This window comes from Anneissia japonica, unplaced genomic scaffold (assembly GCF_011630105.1).
Source record: "Anneissia japonica isolate Jap-2015-1 unplaced genomic scaffold, ASM1163010v1 scaffold24_len2511860_cov200, whole genome shotgun sequence".
Lineage (NCBI taxonomy): Eukaryota > Metazoa > Echinodermata > Crinoidea > Comatulida > Comatulidae > Anneissia > Anneissia japonica.
Window position 1 is genome coordinate 865004 of NW_022730786.1, and position 16427 is coordinate 881430.

At 34.6% G+C, this 16427-nt stretch overlaps 2 protein-coding genes across 3 annotated transcripts; one reads left to right on the forward strand and one right to left on the reverse strand.

The window, feature by feature from the left end:
* LOC117115019 lies at positions 1 to 3124 on the forward strand. Of its 2 annotated transcripts, XR_004446477.1 has the most exons (4): positions 1 to 141; positions 526 to 1333; positions 2177 to 2311; positions 2695 to 3124. XR_004446477.1 is itself a non-coding variant. In XM_033258651.1 (3 exons), exon 1 carries the CDS (start codon positions 494 to 496, stop codon positions 1235 to 1237), a length of 744 nt encoding a protein of 247 aa, XP_033114542.1. In that variant the 5' UTR covers positions 69 to 493; the 3' UTR covers positions 1238 to 1333; positions 2177 to 2311; positions 2695 to 3124. The 2 variants fall into 2 exon arrangements, 1 of the variants encoding a protein (XP_033114542.1); XM_033258651.1 differs by having other exon boundaries at positions 69 to 1333.
* A 2777-nt stretch (positions 3125 to 5901) lies between these two features.
* LOC117115123 (HAUS augmin-like complex subunit 7) lies at positions 5902 to 15724 on the reverse strand (the record flags this gene model as incomplete). Its single annotated transcript, XM_033258811.1, is given in 10 exon segments — positions 5902 to 7126; positions 9007 to 9115; positions 9777 to 9986; positions 10396 to 10495; positions 10929 to 11102; positions 11866 to 11984; positions 12781 to 12842; positions 13451 to 13527; positions 14563 to 14669; positions 15244 to 15724. Coding segments are annotated over 10 exon segments (1128 nt in total). The 3' UTR covers positions 5902 to 7004.
* Between the last annotated feature and the right edge of the window lie 703 nt (positions 15725 to 16427).

The window sequence follows — 16427 nt, forward strand, 5'->3', positions numbered from 1 at the left end:
AAGTATACTCTTTGGTATGAATACTAAACGTTATCGTGACGTCGTTGAGTTTTGACAACGTTGTCTGGGCGAAATATTTCGCAATCGACACATCGTGAGCAGCAACCAACAGGATCGGACGTGTAAGGCAGAGAAAGAGCTGTAGGTTTATCATCAATTACTTCTTTAGTGAGTGTGAGTTAGGGATTGTAACTCAGTATTTGTTGACTTAACTCATACTTGTGTACGTTTAAGAATTTAAAGGGCAGAATTTTAATCAGAAAACTCGTTGCGCTGTGAAATTTGTAGGTTGGTCCTACAGTACTAACTATAGACTAGAGTCCGTGTAAGACGTGCTGGTAGGCCTAGTCTCGTAAAATTCTACTGTTGTAGCAGTTTTATATCCGTGAAAATCCAGTTAGTTTTGAGAAAACGAGCACTAAATTCACAAAAATACTGTACTCTGGTAACTAATTCGTAGTTCTGCCGATTTTATCAAGCAATTTCATATTAAATGATTTACTTTTTGAATTTTAATATGGAAAGTGAATTAGCAACAACGGTGGAAATCCAAATTGAGGAGACAAAACCAAGATGTAAACGTAAGAAAACAAGACGTGGCCGAAAACGGAAACTTAATGTTTTATCCACTTCAGACGATACTGTAGGTTTAGCAACAACTCCAGTAAAAAGCAGAAAGCGAGAGCATCTTCCATGGAAACCAAATCTTCGCCCACAGACCATTGCAGCCCCCCGTTCAGATGATTTTGATCCAGTAGAGGAATGGTATCGTGTACCAAATTCTCCTTCTAGTCCTCTTCCACCACCTGTGACAGATTGTGAACCAATTTCTCCATCTGAATATTATCTTCAAATGTATGGTCCAGATGAAATTTCGTCATCAGATACATCACCGGAAAAGTGTCAAATTGAAGTCTTCACACAACCACTTTTTCAGCGATTAGGCCAAAGCCAATCGTTTCCTATCAATAGGCGGTTGAGTTCTGATGGCGAATCTTGTGGACATTCATCATCCACTTCAAAAAGTGATTGTGATTTGTCAGTGCTGGGAGCAACTTCAAGAAGTGTGAACATTGTTGAGAAGACATCAGCATTAAACTTTGACTTTGAAAATGAACAAGCTTTATTAGATGTTCTTCACTCAATGACAAAATCGCAACTGATACAGAAATATTTTGATTTGAAAAATAGACTGCATTCCTTGGAAAAGCAAAGTAAAGACTTGTGTGTGGCATAAACCTGGAAAGTTCCATTTGTCCTGTTAAGTGATGATTATCACCTAGTGACAAAAACTTATTCATTCTTCATATGAAAGAATAGAAATTATAAAATGGTATGAATGTTTCACATTTGATATCAGTTAGTGTACTTTATACATTAACACTTTTTTCTTGCATTTTTTACTATGTATTTTAATCATTTAAAATAAATTCTGTTTAGTAATTAATACCATTTTAGAGTTATTTGATGTTCCAGTAGAGTATTTAATTAGCTTATTATAACTTACAGTAACAGCTGTGCTGTAGAGCGGAAGTACGATATAAATAGAACAACAATATTGCATACTTGTCATCAGTTGTGTGTTGTTAATTAGCATTTTGAATTGTTGTAACTTCCGAGATTAATTGATCCGCCCACGCTCAATCCATAAATTGATCTGGGTTATTGATTGCCAGCTATCATTTTCTAATCTAGGTTAAACTAGAAGGCTTGATAGATTTTTTAAAAGCAGTATTATAACGGTAGCATTTCCTGAACGTAGTATAATATTGATTGGTGTGTTGCTGAACTTAAAAAATAATTTGAAATATAATGAGTTAAATTATAACTGCCATGATACACTGAATGCTTCATCTACAAGTATCAAACTTAAAGTTAATAATTAATTAGAATATCTATTATATCAAACTCTTTAAATAATCACTGATTGTGCCTTATTTTGATAATGCCTCCAGAATTGTTTGTAATTGCATAAAGTTAATAATTAATCAGGTTATCTATAGTGTATGTATGTGTGAACTTATGTATAAACTCTTAATTGTACCCTGTTTTGTAATTCATTACCTCCATATTTGTATGTAATTGCATACATCATTGCTATTTTTAGACTGATATGATTTTTATGGTAATTGAGTTGAAATATTTGTATTACGGATGTTTCTACTTGCTTCCTCAGATGGATTTCTATCCAAGGATGGTGTGGCACTTGCGGATGTCAGGGGTCGGATGACCAAGTGCGATTGACTGGCACCTTGCTGAGCAAACAGTCTGCTGTTACAGTCAGCCTTACACCAACAACCTACGGTGTAAGGTAATTCTCTCATGCATCCCTTTTAATTGAACCAAAGTATCAGCAACTAACAGTTAATTATGCTGTGTACTTTTAAGTATTCATGAATTTTCAGTATGCATGAATTTACCTCAAAATGTATGCTAAGAAGAATCATAAATGCTAAGCTATTCTAGACAATGTAATAAGTATTTCTAATGTAAATTATTCACAGCCACTGACTGTATTTGGGAAAATATGTTATGGTTTATTTAGGCAGAAAGGGTAGGGTGTTGTCTGGTTACACCTTCCAGATTCAGCCAATCACATAAGTAGTGTCATAACTAAACTAGGTCAAAGCTTGTTTGCTTTTTGTCACTCACAAAAGAGTTTAATACAATGACCAAGATTTTATCTTTTCATAGCGGGATCATGGGATCATCGAGGCGAAACGACCGTGGAGAACTGGGCGGAACGGAATGGCATTCCACTGAACCAAACTTTTGGACAAAAGGGTGTATTCCAATATACTTCAGAAATTGTCAATCGACATGGGTACAGTGATTTAGAGTATTTTGCTTCTTTATAAAAATATAAAGATTCAGGGGGTATTGTTAAAGAGAAGTGATTTTTTTTTCTTTGAACTTAATTATTTTTTTTATTACAGTATAGGCAGTTTTCACAAGCTTGTTGAACTAAAGTAGTAACTGTCCTGAGTTATAATTTTATGTAAAAGTTATAGTGTAGATTGTTCAGGTAAATACCTTATGAAGAAAAAATATATTGTTCAATGTTTTAAAGTGTTAGCATTTAATCAAGGTGCCAATAAAATACATTATTGTTTATACAATTTAAGTTGTTTCTCAATTGCCTATTTTTAATCACAATTATTTTTATCTCCTGTGTCAATAGTGTGTTGCTGTCAAAAAACAGTTGTATGCCTATTTATGGTAATGATGTGATGTCATGATGACCATATTTAGGCATGTCACATGTTTTTGTCAAATAAGATTTGATAGTCAGGACAGGGCTTTAGGAGATAAGGAATGGAATCAACTCACCTGGCTTATCTGCTGTAGAATTTTCTGATAAGGGACTACATAAATCTCCATATATGGTTAAAGCAAACAGGTCCCTTCACAATCAATAAATATGATCCACGACCCCGGTCATGTGACATAGGTGGTAAACATACAATGTGATCAGTGTGTGTAGAAATACAGGAAGAGGAAGTGTTATGGCAAAGAAAGCAGAATGCTCAAGTGTGTTTGTGTGCTCGTTCAATGGCGTCATAGACTGTTTACTAATCATATCACAATACATCATATGACTATTGTTGCTGATTTCTGATTTACAACATATACCACAACACTTGGAGGTATTACAGTATAATAACGATTTGCAAAACTTTGTCATAGTAACCATTAGATTAGATACTGTATTACATAAAGCATGGGAAAAAAGATAGTTTTTTTTAAGCCCCTGAGAGTGAAACTGCATTTAATAAAATATAAATATAGAATATGGCTCCTTAAATATTAAGTGAATTTCAAGATGCCTGGAAAGGAAGTAGAAGTCTGGTGGATTGAATTTATACAATCTCTCCATACAGATAATGATATCTCCATACAGTTGCTGTAAAACCTTGAATAGAAGCCCAATGGGCATCTCGAATTGATGCCCCTTTTTACAATAGTTTCCAAATGTATCCTAGAAAAGAAGCCCATGGGCTTCTTTCAAGACAGCATTGGCTTTTTTTTTTCGGGATAGTACTGTACATGAATTTCAAAGAAAAACTATAAATTAAAAACATGCTTAGTTTATACAGTAGTTTAGGTGATTGATGTTACAGTGGCCCTATTTGTTTTAAAATAGTAATTCCCAAAATTTATAGCATTGATTTTGAAAAGAAGTCACCTTTCTTTGCAAAAGTAGCCTCGAAAAGAAGCTAGAATCTTATAAACAGCATATTGTAAAAGTTAAAACCATGACTGAAACTGTCAGATAATTTTCAAAACAGCAAGCAGTGTAAGCGATTTTTGGTGTCCTAAATTGAATGTTAACATCGGTGATGGAGGGGTCTAAAACAAGGGGCTGCTTAGGGTTGGGTTTCTGTTTATACAAGCTCTCCATACAGATAATGATATCGCCATATTGTTGCACAAGTAGCATACATCAGATGCAGCTCTCAGTGCTTTCGTAAATCTGATGTCTGCCCTATAAATAGAATGTGGGCATTTTACAAGGAAGTAATTGAAATGGGATCTTGTAAACAGCATATTGTAAAACCATTATTTTGCTGGCAGATGATGACATAATTAATATTAAAAAATATTGAATCATGCATACATTTTATATTTGGAGTATGCATTAAACTATCTTATCTGAGCTTAATCAGTTAACCTTTCGGTTTTTGCTGGCTACACCCTTCAGTGTCAGGTGATACCCACAATACTGAGCAAGCAGTACAGTATAAACTACAGTATTTTTGGTGTCCAAAATTGCACATTATAATGCAGGTCAAAAATCAAGGGACTCTCTAGGGTTGAGCCTCAGTCCACGTGTGTTGGTGGAGGACTTCCTGTTGTGATTTTGCTTTCTACACCCTTCAGTCCTGAAAATGTTAGGTGATGCTCAAAACCGCAAGCAGTATAAGCTATTTTTGGTGTCCAAAATTTAATATATACAGTATTATAATTCACATTGGTGATGGGGTGGTCTAAAACCAAGGGGCTGCCTAGGGTTGGGCTTCTGTCTGAGTAAAACAAGTTTTGGTGAAGGATCTCAAGTTGAGTCAATGACATGGGTCTGTATTCCTGCTGGGTTTACCACAGATTCACCCATATGCCAGAGAATCACTCGAAATCAATGATTTCAGAGTTGGTTCAATAAAGCAGTATTGTAACCCCAACCAATGGAATAACACTGTACATGAGAATCCACCAGCTGCAGCCTAAAATTGATGGGATCATAAGAAATTAAAACTTGTTTATACGAGCCACAGCCATTAATAAAAATAAACAAAACGATAAGGCTGTATGGACAATATATTGGACAAGGAACTGGACTGGCAAAATTATCTACAAGAAGAAAATTCACAATCTTGAAATCTGGAGAGGGTACTTGCCTCTTCAAAAATATACAGTACTACAACACAACTATAATTGTTGTTATTACTAATATATTCTCTACTCACTAAGCATTAACAATTTTTGTAGACATCCATTTTCATGCTGGAAGTGGTGAGTTACTAGCTATTGGATGAGAAAAGTAAAAAGAACAATAAATAATAATCATTAAATGTACTGATACTTTGTGCAATTTAACTGCAGTTTTATTAAAATTCAAAATAAAAATTAACCTTAAACTTGCTATATAATACTTCTTAATGAAATTGAATACTGTACTTCTCAATATAACTAATCAAGACTAATGCTCTATTCACACTATCAAATCTTATGTGACAAATTTGTGTGATGTGCCCATATATGGGCATGATGATGTCATATTACACCCAAATATGGGCACATCATATAGTGCGGACAGAGCTTTCATTGTAAAAATAATCAACCTCTGAATAAACTCTAATTTTATATAATACAATAAATAATAGTTTATACAATATAATACAGAAAATACAATATACAGTATATAACAGAATAAATTTCCTTATATTTCTTTTATATAAAATATAACAGAAATTATTGTAAAAAACTTCAGTCAAAAACCAATATTCATTCAAAGTAGACAAGAGTAATTAATATTATGCAAATTGAAACAATTCTACGAAGTTTCAAACATATGCATATATTTTCTTTAAATAACATCTAACCAAACAAGAAAACCAATTTTAAATTACAATTATCAATATTCTTTTCAATTCAAAACTTCTTTTTAAAATGTCATACAATTGTAAAAATTGTGTTTTGTGTTTTAGTAACAATTGATTTGATTAGTAGAGCATGCATATATCAAAAACAATACCCCTACAGTATAAGCAAATCAAAATATTAACATTGAAATTGATTGAGAAAAGGAGCAACAACAAAAAATATTATCTCATTGTTTTAGTTTTGATAAGTGAGAATTTCTATATTCATATACAGTACATGTTTTTTATTGTTATACTTTTCTATATTCATATACAGTACATGTTTTTTATTGTTATACTGTAATTCATATGATTTTGTTGCATTGAGGAAATAAATAAATGTAAAATCGTAGACAGAATCTAAGTATGTAGAGGAAGTTAATTTTATTATTTGTAGGCATATGAGAATAGTAGCTGTCTTGTTAGTGAAACTGTGTCTAGTCTAAATATTAAATAAATTAACAACAAAAATATTTGTATGGTATGTGTAATAGAAACAATAAAATGCGACTTGCCTAATGAAGTGAAACACAATTCTTTGCAATTTTCTAGTTTTTTATATACATAAAGATTTGGACAATTTAAAGATATGATCTCCATATAAAATTATTGAACATAATATATCATCATTGTGTGATTGTATCACTTACAATGTATTAAACTATATTTTTTGAATTTATCATTATTTGTTTATGATATCACAAGAAATATCAAATAAAAATGAAAGAAAAAGAATACAATACATACATTTTCATGATTTGGTGGAATACATCTTTTGACTGAAAATGGCCCCGAAAATAGTTAGAGCATGATTAAGAGATTAATGATTGTTTACTACCTTTATTTTGTTTTTAAGCATTTTGACTAGATTAAAGATGTGTTCAGCAAAGTGCTCTCGGTCCAGCAGCCGTTGCGGTGAACATTCGACTCCTCCATGATATCTATGCACTCCCGGAAGCTCTCCACGACGACCTGACTTGCAGAAGCTGAAAATGTAATAAACAAAATGTGAATATTATTGGTGTAAGATATGTAAATACCAACGCAGTAAATAAGTATGATGATCATTTTATGAAGTCCTCCTACAGGAGGTATAAAATTAATGTTGATAATGACCTCATATAGTCATTATAGTCATTAAGGTAAAGGTAGTCCCGTATTCATTACTGAACATAGGGGAATACGCTGTTAGCTCACAGTACTAAGCCTCGTCATTGTGGGAATGGTTGGCGCAGCGGTTTGCATTTCGGTCTCATAACATCGAGGTCAGGGATTCGTATCTTTGCTGTGTATTTCGCTTGTGTTCTTGGAAAAGGCGCTTTACCTACGTTCTCCACCTGTCTCTCTCCACCCAGGAGTATAAATGGCTACCCAGTGGTTCACTACTTGGGAAGAAAAAAGGTGGAGTGGAAAGAAACTGGCCACACTACCACACAATGTCGAGGCTAATGTCCGTATTCTTAAATCGAACTTTAGTCAAACTTTGAACTTGAACTTCATTTAGTCTTAGTTGCAACTTCAACTTTGATTTGTATTCATAAACAACGTAGTCGAAGTTCTAATTATGACTAAATCAAGTCCTAGTTGTAGTTCAGACGGCTGGCAAGCAACAACTATCAAACCAACCAATAAAAAGAGCTAACATTAATAGCAAACAAGATTTTAGAGATCCGGTAACGTAGATAAATATTAAGCTGCCGTCTGTGGTTCAAAAACGTGTTTCCTCATAATTCATAATAGAACATCATTCGCTTAATTAATTTTCTATGATAATAACTATAATAGTTGTTAACATAGTACGATAGAGAATTTAAACAGTCACTGAAAATTTCCTTTCTTTGGCAGCGCCATTTTTGTTGTTATGTTGAAGCTACGTGACCACAACGAGAGGGGATTTCGTGCAAATCAGGAACTATCACATGTGGCTGGCAAAACATGTTGATTTCGCCTTTTGGAAGCTAAACTTGATGCCTTCTTTGTTTAACATACCAAAGATATATCAGACCTACATATACACTCGTTTTTATTCGTTTCACTTTATCGTGAGTTGCAAAAAGCATGTTTTTAGTGGGGTAAATATTTCAAGTCAGCGATTTAACCTGACCCTAGGCTGACTAAAAAAATTGGCCTGCAGAGGTATCATTTTAGTCGAGGTTCGCGTGATTTAGTCCTAGTGCTAGTTGAAGTTTGTTACGAAATGACGTAATTTTAAGATTTAGCTCAAACTACGACTAAAGTTCGTTTTAAGAATACCGTGGTTAGTACGATGGGCTCATTCCCCTACGTTCAGTAATGAATACGGGGCTACCTTTACCTTAATGACTATAATGACCATATGAGGAGATACAAAAAATAATTAATTTTTTATAAACTTGGTTCAGATTGAACTTAAATCTAGTTAACTGGATTACCATATCGCAGTTAACTAAACTAACCCTGATGTGAACCATTCAATAATTATATCAAGATGAGTGTATTACTACATTACTACTTTAGTCCAGTGAAGGCATTTAAAGATACTCCAGTTAATAAAAACTCAAAATGTTCTATCTAGTCACTTGGCTAGAATATGTTTTATTCTAGTCACTTGACTAGAATATGTTTTATTCTAGTCACTTGACTAGAATATGTTTTATTCTAGTCACTGACTAGAATATGTTTTATTCTAGTCACTTGACTAGAATATGTTTTATTCTAGTCACTTGACTAGAATATGTTTTATTCTAGTCACTTGACTAGAATATGTTTTATTCTAGTCACTTGGCTTGAACATGTTCCATTCTAGTCACTTGACTTGCTGTTAGTAATAATTGTACACACACCTGCAACCAATCAACCATTGAATGAAAATAAAACAGTATATTACCAAATTCATCCATTGATGGTGTATCCATGTGCATTGATGTGGGATGCCTGGTAGATACACTTCTCAAGTTTGAGAATGAACCTCTCACTGTAGCCAATCCCTGCAGGATCTGGGCAAGAAAAAAAAATTATATTTGGTGCACTTTTTCAGGTGTTTTTAAAAGAAAAAGAAGCGGCATATATCCATTCAGCTATAGATGAAATATTAGATAGTTAATTTTCATCTAATAATGCTGTAGGAAATGGAAGCATATTATAACAAAATATCTTAAATTGATGTCCTTGTGGCACCATTTCCATGCTAGATCAAAGACGCAATGTGTACAAACAGAAAACAAATGGGTCTTAGGCTATGACCTTAAGTTGCCAAGAAAATTTCGAAGTTATACAGAAGCCGATTCCACAGAAAGACAGAAACATTGTCGATAGGTTTGGTACAGTACTGAGAAACAAATAAGTTTTGAAAGAATTAACAGACACAGTGATCTATCTGGTAAGATGGTACATTCAAATAAAGAGCTTTATAAGGTAGCACAAGTAATTTGAAAATAGCACAATGCCTGATTGGTAACCAATGAAATTAATGCATGAGTCAAATTTACACAGAATGTTACACAGGTGGTCATAACCTGGATAAAGCTTGGTTCACCCTAGAGCAATTTAGACATTTTGATGAAAACATTAGCAACACTGCTTAATGCATTCTAGTGTGAACCTAGCCTAACACACTAGTAACCAATCACTGATGCCTATCCACCACTGCAGACTCACCATTGAGAACTGTTGGAGTGACGAGTGAACAGCTTTGAATGTCGGTCCCAACTGTGTAAGCTTCGGTGGCGTCTTGTTGCACCACTGCCTCATCTCGTTCTCGAAGGAGTACGAGAAACTGGTAATGAGTTGGGCAAGCTCGGACAGGATCAGTTTCATGATCTCGCTTACTGTGCTCATAACTTGATCATCATGCTTCGGGTAGTTGTACTAAACGAAAGAAGACAAGAATATCAGTTTTTAAAAAAGGGATACGTGCGACAGAGTGTAAACACTGTCATGCTGGTTACTCCCTATGGCCAGGTTTTCAAAATTCTAGATCCATCTAAAATTTGGCCAAAATAATTTAATCACTTTTCCGCACCACAACTTCTTTATTAAATATATCTATAGGTCCCAGATGATTGTGTCAGCAAGATAAATAGTTAAATATGTAAATAATTTTTTTTTTTAATTTACAAAATTCTTCACAACTACATCACTTTATTAGGCTTTGGTAGAGGAACTATGTTTGGTTTTGTTAAAGTTCTGAAGTATTATGCAAGGGATGAAACCATCTTAACCACCAAAAAAACACCCCACTCCATTACATAAAAATTGTAATCAAAAAGGAATTTACATTCTGTGTCAGGAGAAGTAGCTGAGAGTTGGCAGCCGATAGGTCCATGGCCAGTTGAGCTGCAACCGCTTGCAGCTTCTGTAAGTCTGGTGGGAGCGGCCTAGAGAAAATTTTAGTTACATAGTAAAGTTGATTTATATATCAATAACAGATGGTAGTGCCTTGTAATTTTTTAAAAATTAGAAATGATTAGGCTCTGAATCTATTCGTGCCTGAGTGGTTGGCTGAGAGGTATTGTTCCTCAGTCTTGTGCCAGTGACAAGTTTTAATTGGAGTCTGATAACCCTCATATTGAGAATTAGGCGGCTTAAAGAGAATGTTTGTATCCGTATGTGTACGTTATATGTTGTAGTTATTAAGTTAGGTGGCGCTGCACTGCTGCAGCCCAAATTTCGGACCTCCAAATAGAATGAGAACAAATATTATTATAAGATTATTAGCTGTGGAGTGGCTGCTAAGTAATTTCTGAATGCAATTTTCACTTGCTGTTGAATATTTCAAAAATTAAACAAGTAATTCACGTAAAATCTCACCTTTCTCCAGCAGCAAAGCCGTCAGCCTTGGCAGAGCTGTCAATCAATCGCATCAGATCTGGCGGCAACAGTTTCAACTTGGCATCGAACATGGCTGACAGGTTGTCCATCTTTGATATTGAATCCATCAGTTTGTTATCATTGTGGAGCTGCTCTTCCAGTGGCAAAGTCTCACTGCAATAATACATATTTTATAGTTATTACTTACTGGTTTACAAACTGGAAAGAATATATATTAATATATAAATGTTTATAAGAAGATACTGGACAACATTTGTCAACTAAATAATTTACAGGAAAGTTTACAGAAAAAAGCTAAGATAAATTAAAAAGTTAGTGTAACATTAAATATATATATACTATATTAAATTGAACTGAAAAAACTTGCATATATGTAATATTTAAATATTGGTCAACTTTTGTTAACTAAATTTACTGAAAATTTTACAGGAAAAATCTAAGGTAAATTAAGCTGTCTACACTATCAAATTTTGTGTGACAAAAAAGTGTGATATGCCCATATATGGGCATGATGACATCACACCATGACCATATATAGGCATAGCATTACTATATATGGGCTTGTCACATTTTTTTTGTCAAAGAAAATTTGATAGTGTGGATAGAGCTTTAGAGAGTACACAATGCACGAATTATTAAATTCAATGCCACAACATCATACCAGGTACAAATATATAGTTAGTTAGAGACACAGCATAAGTAAAATGTCATGCGAAAAGGCACAATCGACTTGCACAGCAAGGGTTCCCAAACCCCCCAATCTCAAGGTCGAGAGTTTGAGTCACAACTGTTGGCCAAACCGCTTCTTATATAAACAAGTTAAAGAAACAAATTTATAATGTGAGGGGGTGCCAGACTGGTACTCTTTTTATATTCTTCTATATATTTTGAAGATTGTCATGAGAATATTTCCGACCTGATAATGCCAGGACTGGCGAGTTCCTGTTTCCTGTGATCTTCCGATGCATCACTTATGCAAACAATATCCAGCAACTGATCCCAGAATGCATTCTGCCTCGCAGATGATGTGGCTCCCTGAAAAGAAAAAAAAAATTAATTGCAGCATCAAATCAAAGACATAGAGTTAATATCACTTTCATTATCTTATGCATCATTAATTTTCATCATTGTTATTATCTCTGGCAAGGCACTTTACGTTTGTCTCTCTCTAATCAGGATTATAAATGTGGTAGGATGTTGAGCATTGAATTTACTAGTTTTGTGCGCTGAATAAGTAGCGCATGACTAGGTATACTCCCCAGGGAGCAGAGAAGATATGCTATCGTGTGTTATCCAGTGACCAGGGTTAAAAACACTCAGCACCTTTGATTATTTGTTGAAATTGGCACTATATAAATATTTGGGTATTATTATTATTACCATCATTGTGCCACTGACACCACCTTATTGATTCATGGCTTGGGTTTAGTTAACCCGTCCTTCTGATGGGACATTAAGGCATCAATACCATACCTCTGGTGACCTGTGCCACATGGCATAAAGAGGATAGGTGAGGTGAGGTTTTACCATGGATGTGTACAAAAACTCAGTATGCTACAGTATTTAGATGTACAGATAAATTCATTTCTTCAAATATGACTCTGTTGTTTAAGAAAAGGATTGCATTACCACATTTAATAATGTAACTACACCAACCAGGAGCTGAAGTTTCTATTTATTTTTTGAGGGGTGCTCTCTTCTGGGAGAGAACAGGCATTTAGTCAGTTTATCCAGGTAAGTATTCACAAAGTAGACACCTCGTCTCCTGCTCTTAAATGTCTATGAACAGTCAAGAGATAGATGTTGAATAATACAGTACAACAACACTTACTCTGATCAGATCAATATCATCCACTCTACACAAACCTAAGGACGAAGTAACGAGCAGTATTCCTTTAAGAGAAAGAACAACACATAAAGAATTAGGAGTAAAATAGTAAATATGAGAACAAAAGAACAGCATGGACATCATCTCAATAAGAACTCAGCAATAATAAGCTGGATCACTGACCAAGCAATGATCTCGGGTTGGAACACTGTGGGGACAATACAGATTTTTAAAAAAATATACCAGCACATATTTAATACTAAATGAAGACTCATTATAATGCTTAAAAGGGAACTAGAAAGATTATATTTTTTTCTAGAGGGGATTTTTGATGTCATGAGTAATAGAATATTTTAAATTGTTATTACTATTTACCCCTTTAGCAGTGTGACGTCGGTGTAAAGCAGGTGTGGGCATAAAAATAGGCCGGAGGGCCAAAGTGAATTTCTGATTTAACACAGAGGGCAGCACCCAAACTTTGATGTTTCCAGTGCGCTTCCAAAAACTTTATTCCCAGTTTTAATATTACTTTTTACTATGATCGGTGTCGGGCTGTAAAAAACAAGGTGTTTTCTAGCCAATGTAGCTTGGCGGGCCGCACACACACATAGGGTTTTTAACTCTTTCTAGTTTCATTTTAAGCAATCACTTTAACCAACAAGCCGCAGCTTACTTTGAAGTCTTGAATCCATCTTGGTATCTGAGGGTCCATACTGGTTTTCCATAAGCTCTTGAAGCTTTGGGTCAAGTCTAATAATAAGAAAAATTTGACATTATTGTAGTGCTGTTGATTTAAAGTATTAATCTACTGTAAGAGAGTTGAAGTTCATTTTATGTAGATTAAAAAACAACTGGAATTGAGAGTGAATTAAGATCTAGTTTGGTACCCGTTTGAGCAAAAGAATCTTGTGTAAGTACAAAGTAAATTCAGCCGAGATATAGGCCTATTACTTAATAGCTATGCATGCATGTTCAGGCATACTGCACAGTAGATCTCACTTTTTGTTCATCAGAGGCGCTATTTGCATGGATTTGCGATTTTTTAGAAAAGAATAGCAGGATTGGATTGGATTGGATTGATTCGGGTTAAACACCAAGGTTAGCCCACGAAAGTCTAGAAGAAGACTTATTTCCAGTGGGGTCCTTCTGGTGGTGATTGGGCAGTACACCGGGAGACAATCCCCTACCCTTTTCCAAAGAGTGTACCTCGTTCTTTAATGTGAACATGAGTCATAATACACACAGGACCAACGGCCTAAATGTCTCATCTGAAAGACGGTGCGCTATTGTAACTTATTATTTCAGCCCTCTAGCTGAAACACAAGGAGAGGCAGAGATGGGAAGTGAACTGGGGACCTAAAACAAAAACAAATTCTTTTTTTGTGAAAAACTTTTTTCTCCCATGGCAAGTCTTAACCCTACCTAGCCCTGTATTTGTAGCACAGGCCTAGGCAAATTTCAGCCTAGTTTCACCACACTGAGATGCTGTGAAAATTTGAACTGTCTGAATTAAGAAGTAGTTTATCAATTATGAACTCTGTTTGAACGGAGGGGTACGTAATTGGGAGATGCTACTTTACTGTACATTTAATCATCATTCCTGATGATGACATAATTAATGTCGAAATATTGAATCCCAACACGATGGCGTGTATTTCAATACTTGGAGTATGTATTATACTTTTTTATTCATGCTTGTATTGTATATGAGGTGGAAATAAAGATCCTGATTTTGATTCTTTGTATTGCAATTCAGATGTTGAGTTGATGACCAACTGACTGTACCTTGCAAGAACCCACTGCAGTAGTCGAATTCTTGGTTCTCCGGGTTGAAATAACAGCTCACTAATCCATGAATCATCAACTTCCTCAATGTAAGGACAATCTAAACTCTAATCATTAACAAAAATCACCAATATAAATCTTAATTAAATGTACATACAGAGTAGGCCTCTAGACCTACATGTACAGTGACAGTGCAGTACACATATGCTTAGGTATAGCTATTGTATAATAGAGAACACTATAGTATTATTATTAATAAGTCTCCATCCAACCATTGCCATTTAATTACAAACATGGACATCAATGAAGGGAGTATACTTTAATTTATAGTATAATTATTACCCGTCCTTCATGGCAAGCCCAGCTGGGCCATAGTAGGCCAGGCCAATATATGCATTGCCGGATTCGCAAGGCCAACCTACCTAGAGGCCTTAGACCATGCCTAAGTAGAGTAGAGTATGGCCCGACCGAGCCAAGATCGAGCTAGGGTGATAGACTAGGCCTAGGTAGGCCTAGACTAGCCTAGGCTAGGCCTAGTCATACTTTCCTTTTGCCTCTCAGCAAACATACTTGTTTGAATTCTTGACATAAATATTTGGTATATTAAAATGAAGAAACATTTTAAAAACTATTATTTTCAATGTTTATTTATTGTTTTTGAAGAAAATGTTCATTTATTACCTCTAATCTTGCACGAAACGAATGGAAACTCTTCAAATTTGCCGCCATGTTTCTCAAATTCTCTATCAGTTGCGGATAGAGGGTACGAGTGCCCTACTCTTTGTGTGTGGTTGGTGGAAAGATCGGACCTTCAAGCTGTACGCGGTCTTATTCCAGTTTTTACCTTTTTTAAATTTGATTTCATCAAAGTCTAGCAGTGACCAAGTCACTCTTTACTGATTTAATAATACAACTTTTACCTGTATATAAATACATATAGATTGAACATACAAAATATTACCGGGAATATTACTAACATCAGACGATGGATGTTGCCTAGGCTAGTCCTAGTCGGTCCACCATCCATTACTTAGAACAAACTGTTAAGGTCAATAAAAAAGATGGCTGTAGCAAAGTTTAGTTACAGAGCCTGGGCACGTCGCTTTTTCGAAATAATTAAGTTTAATGGTGGTGTTATAAACTCTTTCACAAAGCTTGTGAGGTATTTATGATTTGTGTTTAATACTATGTTGTGTCTGTTCTGATTTTATAAATTTTGTCTAGGCCAGGCCCTCAGCCTGCCTAGTTTGGCCTGCCTCGAGTCACATATCCTCCTAGGTTCCTTAGGCTAGGTAGGCCTAGTAGTAGTAGTACAGTTCTACTTCTAGGCCTAGGCTAGGCTCGGTGGGTAACACATGAACATTGGGGAGAGATTAAGCCTATTCATTTTTTGTTGTCAATTCTATCTGATGTGTTTTTTGTTGTTTTTTTCTCAAACATTTTAGGTACTTGTGGGAATTTATAAATTGCGACAAACGGAGGGTTTTGCCAGAACCGGTCACAAATTTTAATATTTTAATGTGCCATTGATACATGTCATTAATTTATAAATAAAATTGTAAAATCTAAATTTTGAATAATTATTATTGTAAATTGAATTTTTATGTTTTACCTAATGTTAGTTTCTGTTTTTTGTTTATCTTGTTTTTGATATTTGAATTGACATTTTTTGTCTGTGTACGTCTGTTATAATGCAGACTGTGTCCTGGTCTTTGTGAATGTTATCTTTTGTATATTATATATTGAATATCAATAAAGAATGATCAAAATAATTAATGACATATTTTAAACAAAAAGTAATTTGTGAATTGAAGTTTAAAATGATTGTTTAAGCTGTTATACTGTTACTAGTAAATACTCTAATT

Bases quoted from the DNA above. Each gene is read 5' to 3' on its own strand.
- LOC117115019 (XM_033258651.1), top strand. From the start codon at position 494: ATGATTTACTTTTTGAATTTTAATATGGAAAGTGAATTAGCAACAACG.